This window comes from Lentinus tigrinus, assembly GCF_003813185.1.
Source record: "Lentinus tigrinus ALCF2SS1-7 unplaced genomic scaffold L226scaffold_3, whole genome shotgun sequence".
Taxonomy (NCBI): Eukaryota; Fungi; Basidiomycota; class Agaricomycetes; order Polyporales; family Polyporaceae; genus Lentinus; species Lentinus tigrinus.
The window spans coordinates 182511-200912 of record NW_027137912.1 but is presented as its reverse complement, the minus strand read 5'-3'; the positions used below and the strand labels follow the sequence as shown (position 1 = coordinate 200912).

General features: G+C 58.2%; 5 protein-coding genes across 5 annotated transcripts; 2 read left to right on the top strand and 3 right to left on the bottom strand.

Annotated features, from left to right (window-relative positions):
* Window positions 1-37: 37 nt before the first annotated feature.
* On the bottom strand, window positions 38-3338 carry L226DRAFT_529962 (kinase-like protein). Its single transcript, XM_067679728.1, has 8 exons — window positions 3205-3338; window positions 2043-3144; window positions 1621-1982; window positions 1340-1567; window positions 1210-1288; window positions 924-1157; window positions 394-872; window positions 38-340 (listed from the first exon to the last, which is right to left on the bottom strand). The coding sequence occupies exons 2-8, from the start codon at window positions 3094-3096 to the stop codon at window positions 329-331; spliced, it is 2448 nt and encodes an 815-aa protein (XP_067540331.1). The 5' UTR covers window positions 3097-3144; window positions 3205-3338; the 3' UTR covers window positions 38-328.
* A 1189-nt stretch (window positions 3339-4527) lies between these two features.
* Window positions 4528-6428, bottom strand: L226DRAFT_435870 (uncharacterized protein; the record flags this gene model as incomplete). Its single annotated transcript, XM_067674755.1, has 3 exons — window positions 4528-5586; window positions 5779-6207; window positions 6252-6428. Coding segments are annotated over 3 exons (1665 nt in total), but the record flags the coding sequence as incomplete, so codon positions are not given.
* A 1160-nt stretch (window positions 6429-7588) lies between these two features.
* Window positions 7589-9329, top strand: L226DRAFT_529961 (uncharacterized protein). Its single transcript, XM_067679727.1, has 3 exons — window positions 7589-7666; window positions 7722-8253; window positions 8353-9329. The coding sequence occupies exons 2-3, from the start codon at window positions 7908-7910 to the stop codon at window positions 8922-8924; spliced, it is 918 nt and encodes a 305-aa protein (XP_067540329.1). The 5' UTR covers window positions 7589-7666; window positions 7722-7907; the 3' UTR covers window positions 8925-9329.
* Window positions 9111-10419, bottom strand: L226DRAFT_179863 (uncharacterized protein). Its single transcript, XM_067672702.1, has one exon. It carries the CDS (start codon window positions 10232-10234, stop codon window positions 9278-9280), a length of 957 nt encoding a protein of 318 aa, XP_067540328.1. The 5' UTR covers window positions 10235-10419; the 3' UTR covers window positions 9111-9277.
* A 3368-nt stretch (window positions 10420-13787) lies between these two features.
* Window positions 13788-18167, top strand: L226DRAFT_478237 (uncharacterized protein). The gene is made up of 17 exons (XM_067676782.1): window positions 13788-14242; window positions 14317-14417; window positions 14480-14789; window positions 14846-15381; window positions 15460-16027; window positions 16091-16136; window positions 16194-16254; window positions 16309-16344; window positions 16402-16452; window positions 16510-16574; window positions 16633-16700; window positions 16766-16854; window positions 16916-16983; window positions 17051-17189; window positions 17248-17385; window positions 17452-17895; window positions 17947-18167. The coding sequence occupies exons 1-16, from the start codon at window positions 13861-13863 to the stop codon at window positions 17812-17814; spliced, it is 3021 nt and encodes a 1006-aa protein (XP_067540327.1). The 5' UTR covers window positions 13788-13860; the 3' UTR covers window positions 17815-17895; window positions 17947-18167.
* The last annotated feature ends 235 nt before the right edge of the window (window positions 18168-18402 follow it).

Sequence of the window (18402 nt, the reverse complement as noted above, 5' to 3'; positions counted from 1 at the left end):
AGCTGACTTCTCACAAGTGGGAATCGTTGAGAGAAATGAGCCCCGCAGCGCGGCTGGATTATATTGTGAAGATGATGCGATCGTGAAATAATGAGGTTACGGACAGGCCAGAAGACAATAACAACAACGCTCGATGTGCGAGATCGGATGGGCAGTGGATGGATATGCGTCAGAGAATAAAGTACAAGGAACCGAATGGGTATTGGATAGCAAGGACCAACTAGAACAGACCAGCTCAGAATTCGTCAGCATAGTGTAGATATCGTGGATAGTCTGCAAGGATGCGATTAGGGTAGCAGTCCATAGAAAGGTATCCCGGTCATGGGCATCATCTCGTGGTCTGAGTACATGCGTCAGCCGTGGTCAAATGCCGTCAATGGTGAGCAGACTCACCATAGTTCGGCTTGAATGGTATGAGGACATGGACTGTGCTTGTGACGACCGGTACGACCTCGAAGCAGAGCCAAGGGTATGCACGCCACTGGTACTGCCCGGGGTGCTCGGCACAGCGAGCGTCCGGGAGGTACGGGCAGTGAGTGGGGTTGGGGCACTAATGAGCGACTTCTTCGGTGTCTCGGTCACCTTCGTATTGCGGCTACCAAGGTTCGACGATGCTGATTGCAGGAGCGCCTTCGCAGTGCTGCTAGGAGTAGGATTGGGAACCTTCGTCCGACGCCCCGCAGAGATGTATGGATGCCGCAGAGCCGCTTGAGGCTTCATGCGCCGCTCAGGATCCCAGACCAGACATTTCGAAATGAAGTCGACAAAGAGGTCATCCGAGGGGTTCTTCAGCGCCTGCGCCAGTGTTTTGGTACCAGGTCGTCGCCTCTTGCCCTTCGAGTTCACCACAGGTCGAGGATTACCAGAAGTATCTGTGAGAATGTCAGATGAGGACTTGGTAGACGACAACAATCAAGACGTACCGAAGAACAGTCTCTTGCGCGAGCTGCGGTTGACGAAGTCCTTTTCCGGGACGCCGAGCACCTCCATGATGCAAGCAAGCTGCTCTTGCTCGTTCTCACCAGGGAAGATCGGGAAGCCGGTGTAGAGCTCCGCCATGATGCAGCCAAGACTCCACATGTCGATAGCCATATGATAGTTCATGCCGAGGATGACCTCCGGGGACCGGTAGAAACGACTCTGGATGTAGGTGTAGACTGGGCACATGTCAGGACGATCGTCAAAATGCGGCATGGGCACGAGACTCACTTTTCTCGTGTTCAAAACAGCTGCTACCGAAGTCGATGACCTTGATCGCGCTCTTCGCAGGGTGACGGAGGAGAACGTTCTATGGTCGATGATAAGCATCTTCCGCAGTAACGGACATGACACGGCATACCTCAGGCTTGAGATCACAGTGAACAATGCGATGGTGGCGCATCAGTGCGAGAGACTGAAGCATCTGGCTCGTGAACCGCCGGATGAGTGCAGTCGTGAACCCATGGAAGTTGTTCGCCTTGATGAGTTCGTAGAGATTGATACTCAGCAGCTCCATCGCAATGCACAGATGGCCACGGAAGTAGAAGTGTTCAGTCATCTTGATAACGTGGTGCTTCTCGTCCGAATCCTGTCAAGGTGTCAGCATTGCAGAAATATCCATGTCTAGAGGACACAACGCACCCATTTCCTCAGACTATCTAAAATCTTGATCTCTACCAGAGCTTGGTGGTGGAAACGCTTCTTGTTCCGGATGATCTTGATGGCCACGGACTCCCCAGTGCAGTGGTCGCGACAGTGAAGCACCTGCCCGAAGGAGCCCTTACCCAAAGTGTCGATGATCTCGTAACGGTACGCCAAGTGGTCGTGGTTGATGACCTGGTAGTCGCCGCGTTCGTCGTCGTAGCCGTAGTTGTTTGTCGTAACGTCGGGCGTCGCCATCTTTTTCTCACTTCGGGCGCCAATGTAGTAGACCGACTCGTAATCCAGGATTTCCTTGCACTCGTACTGGGACAGCCAGCGAGCCTGCTCACTCTTGAGGACAGCTGTAAATAACGAGGATTGTCAGTGTATAGTTCGTCCAGCCTTCAAGGGACTTCGCTTACATTGCGGTGGCATAGCAGGAGCAGGCGGGATCGGTTCTGGGAAACGAAGCATAGCATCGAGGTCCTCCTGCGAAGAACCGCTCTGCAGCTTCTTCGCATGTTGCCGCTTGATGTACTGCATCATCTCTTCGTCGCCAATAATTTCCTCTTCGTCGACCGAGCTGGGCGCAGGCGAGGGTGTCGATAATGACTGCCGGCTTGTAGACGGCGACCCGATGGTCTGCTGGATACTGGGCGTGGACGAGGAGTTGTTCGACGACCGAGCAGTCGGGAGCGAGACCTTGGGACTGAGGAGCTTGAGGCCTTTCGACGGCGACAGAGCCGAGAACCGGTGATGTGAATGCGCCGGCGCCGGTTGGTCGTGCTGGGCGCCCGAGTTCATCGACGTGACCGAGCTGGTGGACGACTTGCGCAGGCCGCCGAAGGAGAGCGACTCGCGGTTCTTGCGGGGGATCGTCGTGCCGTTCGTTGTCGAGCTAGTGGCAGACACCTGCCGAGGCACACGTGAAGACGTGGTCTGAGGCGAAGCACGGACGGAATGACGTGCCGTCTTGGTCGCAGAGACCTGCCCGTTCTCCAAGACTCCGAACTCGTTCATCGATTCGTTACCGCCCGTCGGGGACGCACCACGCGACGAAGCCAGGCCGCTCGATGATCCTACGATCATGCTTGCCCTGCGGCTTGCCCCGTTCGCCTTCAGCGTGGGCGAGTTCGCGGCCGACGACCGGCTGGAGATCCGCGGAATCTTTGTCGGAGTTTCCTTGGACAGCGCAGCGGACGTGTTGAGCAACGAGATCGGCGGACCCTCCTTTGCGTCGCGCACCGCTGGCTGGAGGCCGCCGACTGACGGGGAACCGGCGATGGTGGGCAGCTGGTGTCGACGAAGGGACGAGTCAGAGTGTTTCTGCATTGAGCTGACCGTCTGCGAAGTGGCGCGCGACGAGCCGGTCCTCCCTGAACCGTTCGACGTCAATGAAGACTGCGAAGAAGACTTCAGGTTAGCCACGCGCTGAGCAGTGGACGGGGGCAAAGCCGAAATCTGCATGGGGGGCATAGCCACAGGCTCTGTCTTCTTCGGTGGTTGCTGGGCGGACGACAACGTCTACACGGGTATGTGTAAACGCGCGGGTCGCCAATATGCGGAAGCGGGATACAAACGCACCTTTCCTCGCTTTCGGCCCATGAGCACCGAGATCCTGCTCTCGCTCCGATCTTTGTCGTCCTTCTTCGACTTCTTCTCGTCAGACGATGTCGCGGCCGCGCTCTCCCTGCTACTCTTCGCCGCATCGCTCTTCTCCCTGTCAGAGTGCAGACTGCGTTTTGAGCTCGAACCCTTCAGCAATGACGGCAAACCCAAGCTCAACACTGACGACTTCTTCGATGAACCGTGCACGGTCGGCGACGACAGACTTGTGTCCTTCGTGGGCGACATCGAGCTGGGCGCCCGGAGGTGGTTGGCAGAGAGCGGGCCAGAGGACAGAGTGGGCGAAACGGAAGTAGGCGGGACGGCCGGAGGGGGTACCTGCATGGACTGCGACGACGATCGCCTGAAGAAGGGTATCGAAGATGGCGTGAGGCGCTTGGTCGAAGGGTTCCGGCGGACAGACGAGGATGGGCTGAGAGGCGCAGTCGGCGGCACAGGCGGCACATTCGTGCTGGCGCTGGACGCTGTCTCCGTGCGGCTGGAGATGAACCGATCCGGGGTCTTGGTGGGGACGACGGTATGGCCGACGCCAGGCGAGAGCGCACCATGAGCAGAGCCAATGGACGACAAAGAGGCCAAAGATGTGGCCGAGGCCATTGCATCGGAGTTGATGGGCGACCAGTCCTCGGCGGAGGCCTTTGACGTCGACGCCGGCGAAAGCGGTTTCTCCTTTGACATGGACTTCCGGATCTGCTGGCCAAATGACATGGCGCGTGGGCTGGTGACGGGCGACTTTGCAGCATCCTTCATAGACGACGTGGACGGTGTGGACGACAGCTTCTTGCCAAGTGCGCTCGAGAAACTCCACTTCTTCGACGGCGTCTTGTGCAAGTTGGTCGGGGTGGTCGACTTGGGGACTTGCAGCGAGCTATGTTTGGACGGCGTCGTCGGAAACGCGGGCACATCGAGAGTAGAGGGGAAAGCTACATCGTTGAACGTCTCTCTCCTGCTCCGCTCGGGGACTTCGCTGCTGTACTCGACGGTAGGCGGAACAGCAGTGCTAGGAGACGTAAGAGGCGACTTGAACGTGGAGAGCTCCTTCGGCAGCGGGGGGACTGGCGGGACGTAGCTCTCATCAGCGGAGTCAACAGGGGCCACGAGGGCAGCAGCACGGTCGCGCACGGAGGTGGAGTCACCACCGTGCCCGATCGAGGAATCGCTGCCCCCACTATTCCTGCGAGCCTTTCCAGAAGACTGCCTTCCAGAGACAGCCGAGACGGACGTGTTGCTGGTGGCCACACTCAACGAGGCAGAATCGCGTGAACTCGTCGTGGGCGTGCTGGCATATGTACCCGACGATGCGGAGCCCCTCTTGGGTGTGAAGCTCGACCGAGCACTTGCCGTCCCCGTCTTCTTCGTCGACTTGTCTGGCAGCGGAGACCCCTGGTTCACGTCGTCGCCGCTGGTCACCGCATGGTCGGTCTCCACAGCACTATCGAGCGCAAGGCCAGAGGTAACACGGTGAGTGCTGTCCCTAGACTTCTCTTTCCCGCTCAACGACGCATGCATGCTGGACCGCTTGCTGTTTCTCCGGTCACCGCCTTCGATTCCCTCCCATTGAGTCGTCGACTTGGCAGGCGTCCCGGGACGACTGGAGCTGCCCACCCTGCTGTGACCGCCAATGCTGGACCGGGCACGTGCCGTCTTCCCGGAGAGACCGTCCAGCTTCCTGAGCGCCTCCATCGTCGTTTGATCGTCCAGATCAGACCATCCCTCTTGTGTTCCGCGCAGAAGCGAGTGCGCGACGTTCGAGGCCAGGTGGGGTTGGGTCGAGAGCGGAGAGGATGCAGAGCTACTGGTATTGCCAGTCTGCTTCAGGAACTGTTGAATGGAAGACGAGGATGGGGATGGCGGCAAATGCGAGAAGTCAGAGTTGTGCATCCGGCGAGGGTGGTGCGTCTCGCCGTGGCTCGAAGAAGACGAGCCCTGCCGGGAGTGCCGTACGCTAACAGAGAGCGTGTCCCTCCTCCGATCCTTAACCTTCTCCTTGGGGGTCACCTGTGACGGCATACCAACACCGAGACTCCTGTGGCGCCGCGACTTCTCCTTGTCCTTGACTGTGCTGGGTGTAGAGGTCGTGGAAGAGAACTTGGAGACAAGATTGCCGTTGTCCATTTCGAATTCCTCCGAGGTTCGCTTCCTAGGACGTTGAGGCGGGGTTGCGAACGCACTGGGCGGCGCCCCTGGGTCGCTGACAGAGGTCGGGACCCCATTCGCTGGCAATGCAGGGACGTCATGCGAATGAGGATGTCGTGGATACAGAATCTCCTCTCCACCGCTCTCATCCGCCATGGACCGTCGATTACGCAACTGACGGGCATGCTTCACGTCCGCGAGCAGCTGGTGGAATGCTCAGATGGATACTCATCAGATCACAACAGGACACGAACCTCATTCTTCCCGTCGCGTTCACTATCAGTCACCTCAGACATTGATCCTTGGCTGCGCAGAGAATGGACAGGCTTCACTTCCATGAGCTGCTGCTGGAGGGTTCAGAGAGGAACACGCTCATATCAAGATGGAAAGACGTACCTCGGTCGTCTCATCCTGCTCTCCGTCAATAGCCTCGATTGTCCACGGGCTATCCGACAGCTCCCTGTCGTCCTCCGGCCTGTCCACCTCCACCGCGTCATCTTCATTGAGCTCATCGACGCGTTCCTGTGCCACGAACTCGTAGTCGTCGTTGCGAGGACCCCGCGCCCAGCGAGGGGTAGCGAGTTCTCCAACCCCTACGAGCATGCGCCGGTCAATCGCCGCGGGGTCCCTTCCAGGGGTAACGGGCTCGTATGGAGGCATCTCAGGGGTCTTGGGCAAGCTGGGTACGCTAGGTACGGGTGGAATGGGGGAGTCTGATGGAGTATGAACACCAAAATAATACGGATCGAGTGAAGATGTGGCCGAGGCGGAACGCGGCAGATCCGTCTCGGTGTCGGTTGCTGGAGCGGATACTTGGAGAAGAGGCTTGTGAGTAGAGGAGGAAGAGGTTAGCAAACATCAACGTCAACAAGCGAGAACCGTGGCACCTTGCGCGCATCACTGGCAACATCGCGGTCGTATCGCGGCTCCCCATCCTCTGGCGCAGGAGGATCTGCGATGTCGAGGGCTGGAGGCCTGTCTCTGCGCCTCATGCGTCCTTTTTCATGTGCCACTTGACCGATGGGTGGGGAAGACGGGGCGGACATATGCGAGAGGGGATAAGGAGCGAAGAAGAGAAAGGAAAGACGGAACTGGAAACGAGACTGAGAGAGGTGGATACAGAACGGGGTGCCGACGGTGGTGAGGACCAGCGACGAGCTGGGTACCGACTGGCCGCTGAGGATGCCAGTTTGCTGGGCTCCAGTCGACGCACAGGCTCTCCTCGTCGTCCGCTGAGCCTCGTGTTATTTGGCTGTGTTTGTCTTGTGGCAGCGCATTGTTTCCCAATCAAGCACAGGCGCCCGCCCTTGCCAATGCGTGCTTCGAGTCGTGACAGACTCTCTTCCTCTCTCTCTGTGATCTCTCTCTGCGAATTCTTTGCGCATGCATCGTAGCCTGCTGGCAGCTCTTCGGTCTTTCTCTCCGACTATTATGGCACTCCCGGAGCCTTTCTGAACTACGCGCGAGGAGAGATGCTGCCCCGCGTACCCGAGATCACGTTGTCTCGCCATCTCCCCACGGTCCTCGTTCGGTGCGAGCATTTCCTTACAGTGGACAGGTGCTCGACACCATTGCGGAATGGCATTCCGAGGCGTGCGGGCGAGCGGGAGCACAGACGATCTGTCAACGTGAACATGGCTGGGGCAGATGGAGCGAAGAGGACATGACTGTTTCGCAGCGTTCGAAGCTCGCTTGCGCTAATGCGACCGCCGAGCGACAGCGCTACGGGAAGACGGACGGCAGAAGACAGACGCGACGTGATATTACGACAGCTGGCCACCGAGGGCATGACAGAGACGCATCGGGCGTGGGCAGACTATGGACGGTCACTGGGCACGCGCATCGAGCAGGCGGACTGCTGCGCGCTGGGTGGCCGGTAGCGGGAGAGACTATGTACGGGTGCGTGCAGGCAGTGGGCGAGGGTCGTGGAGGCAGCGATGCGTGCTTCGATGGCGTCCAGCGAGCAAGGGCAGGAGATGAAGCGGAGCAGGAAACGGAGGAGATAAGAGGGGATACGGGGCGTTCGCGGAGTGGGTCGGAGGGTGTAAATTAGAGTTTGTGTGGAGGATAAATATTACGTATGCTGGGGAAAGAGGGGCGTGTGATGGGACATAGAAGCGATGAATGCTTGCTGGCGTTCTGGGGGAGGCGCATAAAGACGTCGAGGGCGGACGCTGCGTTTCAAATCGCCCTCCGAGTCCCCCGCCTCTTCCTCCGCTCTTCGCTCCGAGACGCCCAAGCCCGCCGCTCCAGGCTCGAGCCAAGGCCCGCCCGCGACATCAGCGTAGGTCTCCTCCCGCCCTCTCGCCGTCCCCCATGTCCCTCACCGCGCCCGACAGCCTGCGCCCCGCCACCCGCGCCCCCCGCGCCCCACGCGCGACGCTCCCAACACGTGTGCCCTTGCCGCACAAAAGCGCCAATCCCCCATTCAGTTCCCAGCCTGCTTCCTGTCTTTCCCCTAGCCGCTATATCAGTCCCCTCTTATCCTCCTCTCGTCCGTCGGCCTCCCCCTCCCTTCCCCCGCCATGGGCGACTCAAACCCCGAGTCCGACTCCCAGCAGTCGCCCCACTCGCCCCCCGACTCCGTCCAGCCACAGATGACCATGCATCCCATCACCTACTCCAGCATGCCCACCATGCACATGTACCCCTTCCCGCCCGGCATGGTCCCTGCCCAGCCCACCCGCACAAAGCGCCGCCAGGTCAAGAACGCCTGCACGAACTGTCAGAAGGCCTGCAAGAAGTGCGATGACGCCCGCCCTTGTCTCCGTTGCGTCAAATACGGCATTGCGGAGGAGTGCGTCGATTCCCAGCGCAAGGAGCGCCAGAAGGGGATCAAACGAGGGCCTTACAAGAAGCGCGATGGAAAGAGTGAGTGACTCTCTTCTTCCTCTCCTCACGCCCCCCTCCGCGTTCGCGCGTGGGACGATGCCCACGATGGTCTCCCGAGCTCACTGACGCGTCGCCCAGCCACCAACGTCGAACAGCAGCAGGTCGACGTTGCAGTGCAACCGCAGGGAATCCCTGTCCCCCAGGCCGTGGCCGCCGCTGTCCCCAGCCCCACGCCCCCGATTCCCTACGCTGCACCGGTCACCTATCCGCCCGGGTTCTACCCCCAGTACCCCCCTCCGCCTGCTGCAAAACCGGGGGAGACGCCCATGTACTACCCTCAAATCTACTTCGCGCCCATTCCCGCGCCTCCTCCCCCTCAAGCCACTGGCCAGGACGGCGAGCCTGTCGGGTACCCGCCTCCGCAGTTCTATCCGGCGACCTTCATCACGCCTTACCCCCCTCAATACGCCCCGTACATGATGCCCCACCCCGCTCACGCTCACGCTCACCCGCACGCGCGTCCCGACGTACAGATGCCTATGGCGCCGGCCCACCACTACGCGCCGTACCCTCAAGCATACGCTAAGCCGCCTTCGCGGGGCGCTGAAGTGGCTGCCGCCCCACAGATGGTTGACGCGAGGAGGGATGGGCGCATGGACCATGCCCGGATGGGCGAGCCTATCCCCGGAGCTCAGGCGAAGGCTGGCTGAGCGCGCCGCAAGAGAATGACGATCACAATCAGTACGTGAAGTACGTGAAGTACGTGAACACCCCACGACATATGCGCGTCCCGCTCGCCGCGTGCGTACCTCTTTTCTGATATATCTTTCGCGTTTCGGACATACGCACCTATGCATACCATTTCCTCCCCATGTCTACCCTCTCTGTGATTCTGTGCTCTCCCGTCCCGTATGTTGTGCTCCTCCTGTTCGTTCCGTGTCCGTGTTCTTGTTTGTCTCCACCGTCTCGTTGTGAAATGTGTCTGTCAGCTGTACAGTAGTCTGGTCGTTATCGGCGCCGCGCTGTGTGTAGATCTGGTCGGATCCCCCCCCCCCTGTTTGTGTCAATGTATATTTGCCCTTGTGTCCATAACCCCCCAAACCACTCCCGCTCGAGACGACATTGAGCGCGACATGGAATATATTGCTGTGATGCGATCGCCAGTGCATACAAACATGATACGGTACGCCTTCTTCCCGCGCGCGACGCCTTGACGGACTCTCCAGTCCTGAGCCCCGCTGACGACAATCCCCGGATCCCGCGGCGCTGCCCAGACAAACCAGTCTGGGACCCGGACGCTTGAGGCCCAAGACCGATCAGTTTGATCGCGCCCCAGCTCCGAGCCTGGGTGAATTGTGATCCCCGCGCGAGCCCCCACACGTCCCCCCAGGCCCGCGAAAATGGAATGAGATCTTCCCCGGAGGACTGTTGGATGGCCGGAGCGGGACTCGCTGTTCCACGAGCTCGCGAAAATATTCGACTCCGCGCGCGTGCCCCCTCCCCGATTGTCCCTCCGCCCGTCCGTGGTACAGGCGGGTGACGCGGTGGCGGAGGCAAATGAAGGCGGTGCGCGGGCGCGTTGCTGCGCATGCGTGTGTGTGTGCGCGTGTGGCCGCGACGCGACTCCGCGATGCAGCGACAGAATACAGCTGAGGGGCCGGGATCGATCTGGGCGGATCGCGGACGGACGAGCGAAGTTGCCACCGCCAGTACTGACATGGACAGACCATGGCCGGTACGAGCTGGTGGCCACAGGGTCAGGCCCAGGAGGCGCCGCAGTTTGAGGCAGGTGGGCGGCGCACAACGCGGTAGTGGGATGACTGATGTTCGATGACGGAGGATGAGCGGATGAGCGGGGTCTGGTTAACCCACTCCTCCTCCGCGTCCGAACCTCCGCTTTCCTACTCCGCGTCGTGCACGTTCGTCTGCCTGTGCTGTCGCCCAACGGCGGGTGGGGCATGGTCAGGATCGTCTCCAGCATGATGTTCAGCCCTGGGGAAGCATCCCGGAAGACAGGCATCGTCGTGGTGGCGCACCCCGGCACTCGGGACTCGTGGAGGAGATCATGAGGGTGCGCCGCAACTCATCCTGGGTTCTCACAGGAACCCTGGCCGAGCGCATGACGCGATCTTCGTAAACCCTCTGGTATGTGAGAGATAGCCCGTGGGGTGGGCTCTGTTCTCCGCGGCGAAGTTGTGTCAGAGGCCAGCGTCTCCACAAACGCAGACGCGACTCCAGAACCAAGAGGCCTCGGACGGAGCCATCCCGACGCGAACTTGCACGGCAGGCACTACATAACCTTGCGACGAGGTCGGACCGGGGTGGGCAGCAAGGACATTGGCTATGCCAAGTGTGGGAGTGGTCGCCATCACCTGCGTCCGCGCGAAGATCATGAAGAGCTCGTGCGGATCTCCGAGATGAGGTCAGTGCGCCCTGTGGCACATCCTGGAAGCCAACTAACGTACGCAGGTCGCCAACAGACGTCGCGGAGGCAGTTCCGCTCCCTCGTAACTCGAACGTCTCTGGCGGGCCACCAACGGCCTATCGTGCGCGCCCTAGCCAAGACAGCGGGCGCGTGCCTGCTCCCGGATGGAAGGCGGCCCCTTGCAAACTTTGCGCCTTCTTCGTGTTCTTCTGAGTTCTGTGCGTCCCAACGCGTCCGCTGACGAGCCGCAATTGGTGCGCGTGCGTCCGCGAAGCTGCCGATGGCGCCGATAGAGAGTCCGATGCTGCGAACGGGGCGGTTCTCAGCCCAAATGAACGGAGCTTCAGACCCTTCAATAGCGCGCGATTGGTCCGTATTTCTAGTCCCTGCACGAGCAGTGAAGGAGGGCACAAACTCAGTAAGCAGCAGCAACCGGGTGCCCGATGATAACCGTCGACTGACCGCAGCTTCTTCGCGAAACAGGCCAGGCTAGCCACACGTAACTTCACCAGACTTCTTTCGCCGTTTGCAAATTGCATTCGTGCGGCCAGGCTTTGGTCTGCAGACGAGAGCATCAGATACCATGACGTCCTAGCGTCAGTTCCCGACGTAACTTGGTGCGAACAGGAATGAGCCCAGTGGGAACAGCAAGCTGGTGAGTAGTTCAGTGGCGGCCATGTCGTCGGAGGCGCGAGCCGCCCTATTGTGTCTCGTGGGCTCTAGATATGGCCATAGATCTCTCGCCAGAGCCGCACGGAACCAAGGGCGAGAGGTCGAGAACTGTGCAAGTGGGGTTAAAGCTGCGGCCACATGATTCGAGAGGACACGATACTCACATGGAATACAGGTCGCTTCCAGGGGCGCTCTGCTTTCTACGAACTGTCTGTCAGTGCCGGCCAACGGTTCAAGGGAGTTGCACGAGGTTCACGGAATGAGGAATACAAGCTGGAGGCCTCAACTCAGGCCTGAGAGAAAGGTGCGTCGAGATTGAGTCTCACCTTGCGGCCTCGTGCCTTCACTGTGGACGCGAACTGCTGAATGTTCTGTGCTGACGAGTCCGCGCATGTATCACCGTGTCACAATCTCGGATGGTTGCGGTACCCCTGCTGGTTGAGTTCATGGCGCACCCTCCAGCTCGTCACAAACTACCGCAGGTTGGTATCAGTATTCGTCAATGAAACTGCAGTCTTCGGGTGGCGTGGCGGAGTGTTAACCCTGCTTGCGCAAGGAGACTCGGGAGGGTTGTGCCTGGAACCACCCAATGTGCAGCGAAAGCCAAACCGAGTTACCGCACCCGGCTGTGAGAGGGTGGCTACTCGGCTCTACCGATGCCCGGTGTCATGGAAAGTAAGCCCGGTTTGAGGATCAGACAGAGACTCACCACCTTACGCCTCGAGGCTTTGCAGCCACCAGTCCGACGATGGATTCTCTGCTTCTAACGGGTACTCCATAACCTTGTTGAGCGTGGGCTCGTACGACGCACCCGCAGCCCGCTGGCCGCTGCCACACTGGGCCCACGATGCAGGGAAGCTATGATGGTCGGGTCCACTATAGGGGTTTGAGAGGTGCGAGGAAGGTTGGATCACTTCTTCTCAACTCACACCGCGATACTTAGAGGGGGGTCGGTTGGTGCGGATCGCCCAGTGCTTGGTACCGAGCAGATGTCCAGATGCGTGCCCGGAGGTTGTTGATAGGACGCTGCGACGGAGGTGAGAGGTACAGACCTCGTGTGTTCTAGGGACTCGCTATGGGAATAGGCTGATACGCACTGAGCCTGCTAGCTCCTGGCCTCGGCCTCTCGTCGGTCCAACCGCTAAGTCGTCTATCCTGGGAACACATGCGTCGCAGTTGAGCACCATCGTCCGGGCCAGCGAGATAGGGGACTCTTTTGGGGTGAAGAGGCAGCTTGATACTACTGGTAAGTCGCGGTGGATGTGTGCTGTGCGGCTAGGCCGGATGGCATTGGCAGGGTGAACATCAGAGCGCTGGCTCGTTGAAGACGTGACATGGAAGATGAACTAGCAAGCATTCCGCCAAGCTACGCCTGGAGCATGGGGAAGGAAAGGTGGGTATTCAATTGTGTTCGGTGGCATGGTGGGACTGAAGACAACCCTGAGACTCGCCGTCCCTCCGATTCCGAAGGCCAGAGACTATCAACCGTGCTGGAAAAGGCAGGTTGGTCTCCAGCCTGCAGGTCGCCCCGGGCCCTCATGCACATGCCGCTCCTGCAGGTCGTGCCACTCCGCCTTCTCCCGTCCATATATTCTGAAGACGCTTCTCCGCTTCGCTGCAATAGCAACATCGGCGGTTTGATTGAGTTGGGGTAAGGTTGGTAAGTGTGTCCCCCAATGCGTCCGGTCGGTAGCTTATAGGCACAACTTTTGAGCCTTGAGGTACTACTTGTACCCTACCGGAGGCATCCAACCCGCGCTCAGTAGTACCTATCGTCACGCCGAGGCGAGCAGGGTTGATCATGACTACATAGTCCCAGGAAAAGGATACGATTCGTCTTGAACCTGTCCCGACGTACATAACTTCGATGCGCGCGACTGTATCTGCTCTTTGCCACTGCCAGACTTGACACAATCCTAGACGTGAACCGCATGTGGTTGGCCAGTCGAATGCGGAGATCCTCTGACATGCGCAAACGTTAAGCTCAAGGTTTGAAAACTGAAGTTCGGGCCTTGTGACGCCAAGGTTGAGTTTGCGGTCGCGCAACCACATACGCATCTATCGGCACACGATTGTCGCGCGTTCAGATCTGCGGGCTCCCTAGGAAGCGTGGGCTGCGTGAGCGTGGGCCTCTTCTCAACACGCCATTGCAACGACCTAGAATAACACGCGTCAGTTCTACTTCTGTCCTCCCCCCGCGTTCTCGGTGAGGACGGACACAATCTCCTGAGAGTTCGTTACTGCTCCCGCCCTGACTGCTGCTATAACAGTGCCTTGCGAGAAACGGGGGTAAAATGAACGTTGAGTCCACCATGTCACCATCTCGCCGTGTAGAGAGAACCAAGTAAGTACAGCTGCTTGCGAACCACAACCGTTCGCCTGAGAAGCGCGCGGGAGGATGTTTGCGGCACCAAACAAATGATCATTGTGGCGCATCGGACCGTCGGCCGGGGCTACACTGCTTCAAGCCTCCTCGCACAAACCATGCTACTTGCGCAAAAGGTTGAGCAGGATACCCAGCTACCCCCCTCCGCCGCAGAAACATACCCATGACAAACTCGGAGAGCGCAACACCGCGGACATGTAGCCATATACGCAAAGCTATTTCGTCCGTCGCCAAACAATGGTTCGCCCGCCGACCCCTAGCACGACTTCTCTCCACCCTGCTCTGTTCGATCATCATCGTAATCCGACCCTTCTCTCGCCTCGGAGGGGAGTTCGCCTTCCTGGTTTTAGCTCTGAAGGAACTCGTCTTCTCTGTTCAGGAGAATCTCGCGCAGCAACTGGAGCTCACGTGCCTCAATATTCTTGGTGCCCTCCTGGGTATCGGGGTCTCCACTCTCGCAAAGTACCTTGCTTCTCTTGCAGGACGCGACACCACCGGCGCGAGGGTGATTTGCGCCGTATTTTTGATTTTGATCTGTTTCGTGGGTAGGTCACATCTTCCGCTCCGCTACCGACTCACGTATGGTGAAAAATGTTCGCTAAACCTAATCTTACTGTAGCGGGACTCACAAAGAGCAGACTTGTCCGGTTGCAGTTGTCAACCCGTATATCATGCTTCATATCCACATGGATCCTCACGAGCGATATCGGCGCCCGAGATGTATGTCTCCTGTCATCGTCTTGGTTCGTTGTCGGTGACATGTAAACTAACGATGCTACCAGGGTGTGCTCAGGGACTCAGGATATTTCCTCTGGGTGACCCTGTCCGCAGCGGTCATTTGTCTTGTATCCTTGCTCTTGATGATGGTCGTATTCCCAGGGTCTGCCACCAACTTCGAGACAGAGACTGCAGCTACTTTCGCGACCCTCCAAGAATGCCTCTCAGCGAGTCTCTATCGCGTGGGTGCACGAGAGACGAAGATGGAAGTGTCCTACTATCGTCAACTGTACGGGCACCTGCTTCAACGCTCCATCAAACTGAATGAATCCTACTCCCAGGCAGCCTTCGAACTGAGAGTGGGCCGTCTCAGCCGTACGTGATAATGATTTGTGTAAAAAGCTGGAACTATTCTCATAAATTTCCGACAGTTCATGCCATTCACCCCTTCGTCAGTATCGTGGAACACTTGAGGCGAGAGTTGGCTTGGGGCCTAGGACCTGTCAAGCCTCTGCGTAGTGCTCCCGGGACCCCTAGATCGCCTACAATGCCGAGCTCGGCCTTGCCCGGCACCCCCTATACTCCGCGCAGCAGGGCCCCAAGCGTACACGAGTACTTCTCCAGGGTCCATCAAGACCTCGCGTTCGTATCTGTCATTGAACCTCCGGCGCTCGAGCTAGCCAACAAGATAGTAGATGCCATGAAGACTGTTGAGCACCTGATCGCCGTGACATTTCACCAACGTGCCCCGGGCGAGACTCCCCAAGCTGCGCAGTCCGTTTCGGGTTCACAGAAGGCCGCTGTGGATGTCGCCGAACGCAATCTTGTCGTGGCACGCGACAGTATGCGAGAGGTGCTAAGACATGTCTTCGACCAGGTCGACTTGCAGCAGCGCGCAGAGGGGAAGAAAGCGCAGCTGCCGAAGGAGATATTCGATTGCAGCCTTGCGGCCATAGCGTTGCTTCAGGTGCGTCTATGCATAGCGTGCAAGCCTAGACTTAGCGGAAATAACGGCCTTCGGCTTCGTCACGCTGCTTCTATGTAGATGGCGCAAGAGATGGGCAAGGCCCTGAAAGTCGCTCACCAGGTCGCGACCCTCTACGAAGAGAACAACACGCGACTGTGGTACCCCCGCATTTCCCTCTCATGGCTTGGCGTACCACCGGGCCCCTTTATATCCGATGACTCCGGGGACTTGGTGTATACTTCTAGCGGGGCCATCGACGGCGATCTGCAGACAGACGTGGGTGCGGACGAACGCTTGACCGTGATGGAGGCACGTCAGGGTCTGGCAGAACGCGCCTTCACGTTCACGCTCTCGCACGGCCGCCCGGTTCCGGCCGGTGGTCTTGCGACACGATACAGGCATCATGCGACTGCGTCAGTAAGCAAGATGTCCCTGCAGCTCAACGGCGCGAAGGTGTGGTCGTGGAAGTTCTGGCAGGGCTGCGTTGGGTTAGTCTGGTCTAGCGAGAAAATCATGCGCGCACGAGTGTGGTTGGCGAAGCTGCATCGCGCGTTTGCTCACTCAAGTCATTGGAAACATGGTCTCAAGAACGCAATTGGCGTCACGGTGTTGACGTTCCCCGCTTTCATGCCGGCAGATTCATATGGTTCGTCTCCTTCTAAACCCGTTTCTGCTGCGGCTGACTCCCGGGTGCTACTTTGCCGGACAGGACGGCGTTGGTTCCAGGAGTGGAGAGGCCAATGGATGACTATCAGGTTCGTGGCAGTACCACTAGCATGACGTGGAGAATGGTTTACCTTACGGTCAATCAGCTACCTATGGGTACTAGAAACCAACACCGGCGCCACATGGAGGACCGGTTACCTTCGATTAGTAAGTCTCTGCCCAGACAACGTGCAATGTAAGAGCAACGCTCACGCACCCTAGTTTGGAACTCTATTGGGCGCAGTATATGCTTATGTCGTACGCATGACAATGCCTCGGCGAAGGTCTGGCCCAAGCTCATGCTATCGTCGATAGACCGCAATTATCTGCAAGACTAACCCTTACGGTCTTGTGGCTCTCGTCACTGTAGGTGTCCACATTCGCATGTCGTGACGCCATCATCATGACCAAGGCTGGGCACAGGCATTCGACATCCCGATTACTTGGATCATTCTCAAGACATCAGTCACACCGCTGGCTGTCCCTGCGTGCGTTCCGTTGCACTCTTCTAGTTCCCCAATGTTTATTTGACTGAATGCACGCTAGATCGGTAACACTCCCCCCGATTGTCTTCGCACAATATACCAACCCTGATCCCACGACATCTGCGCTCAGTGAGTTCAGACTTTTATCCTACCCAAACCAATGCATCGGGCGGGCTTAGTGACCGCTGCTATAGAGTTGGCGATTGTGCGAGCGGTGATGATTGCCGCTGGAATCGTCGCGGCTCTCGTTGTGAACAGCCTTCTCTTCCCCCGTCATTGCAGGGTGCGTGTGCTTTTCTTGTGAAGTAGGGTCCTCCCGACTGAATGCAGGAAATACAAATTAGGTGCTGTTCCTCTCGGATACCAGCAGAACCCTCGGCCTTCTCAGTAGCCTGTACTTGACGCTCAGCCAGTGAGTAACCCCTCCGCGTTGGTGGTTCTAGCCTGGACTTGCATACTCATCATGACGGCCATCAAAGCGACATGTTTCGGGTGAACCGGACACGACTACACGACGAGAGGAGGAAGACGTTGAAGCTGGAACTTCAGATCCGCAGTTCGCTATATCGCCTTTCGGCTTTGTTGAGAACCATGCACAATGAGCTGAGCCTTCTACCGGTAAGCGTGACCAGTGCGACTTAGTGCACGCTGACCCACAATGACCTCCGCATTTTAGAAACCCCTCCGTCATTACCGGGACATTGTCACGACCATGCAGAAGATGCTTGACCTCATGACTGGACTGCGCAAGATCAGAGAAAACATTCCACGTAAAGAGACCGTGGCGCATGTGTTCAAGGAGCGACGCGAGTTCGTAAGTGACGAGATCGGTCCCCTTGGTCTATAGGACACAACCGTACTGACGCGAGACGACATACAGATGTCGTGCGTCTGCATCACTCTGTACGCGTGCCAAAATGCATTTCGGGCACGCGACCCTCTCCCGCAGTTCCTCCCGTCGGCTCGCCACGCATTTGCGAACCTGGAGGCCCAAGTGCAAGAGTGCATACACAGGGCGCGCAAAGAGGAGCCGCACGCGCTTGGCCTCTCCCTCGTGTATGCGTTTGCGGAGCAGGAGGTGATGCAGCATCTCGTCGACACGCTGGAGGAGCTGCTGGAGCAGACGGGGCAGCTGTTCGGTACCTCTGCGTGGCTGACACACGATACGCACTTCTCTAGGACGAGTACCGTCGAGGAGGGCGATCATGGCTGGTATAGCACGTTCAAGTTTGACGAGGGATGACACATCTGCGTCCCTGTATACGGACATTATTGGTGGTGTTCACCAAAGGGCCACTTTCACGGTTGTGCCGCAACCACTTCGGTGAGTACCCGCTGGACCAATTTTCCACATGCACTAAGCTCAGATATCTAGCTCTATCTCTGTGCAAGAGAGATCATGCATGCAGTGGCATGCCGCTAGAGGTCCTTCCCCAAAATATACATTCTGAGAGCTAGCGGAGGCCGCTCTGCAGCGCGCCGTGTTACACGACGAGCGAAGATCTTGTATATAGGTTGAATGTACAGGAATATACGGCCTACAGGTACCTAACTACACGCATGGGGTATTAAGATACAATCTACAACCAAGACTACCCATAACCATGTCCATCGAATTGACGGACTGCGTATCAACCACGCTGCATATGATACTTAGTGCATATAGTGAGAATCTTCCCGGCCTCAGAACCCAAGTGGTCCATCTCGACAGGAATCGTGGCCAATACATCACGCATGGCTTCCCTATCTGTATAAGGGAGTGCAAGTTAGTTACTGACGCGACCCGGAAGGGCTAGAGGAGCAGGTGATGACTGACCATTGGGCAACATGA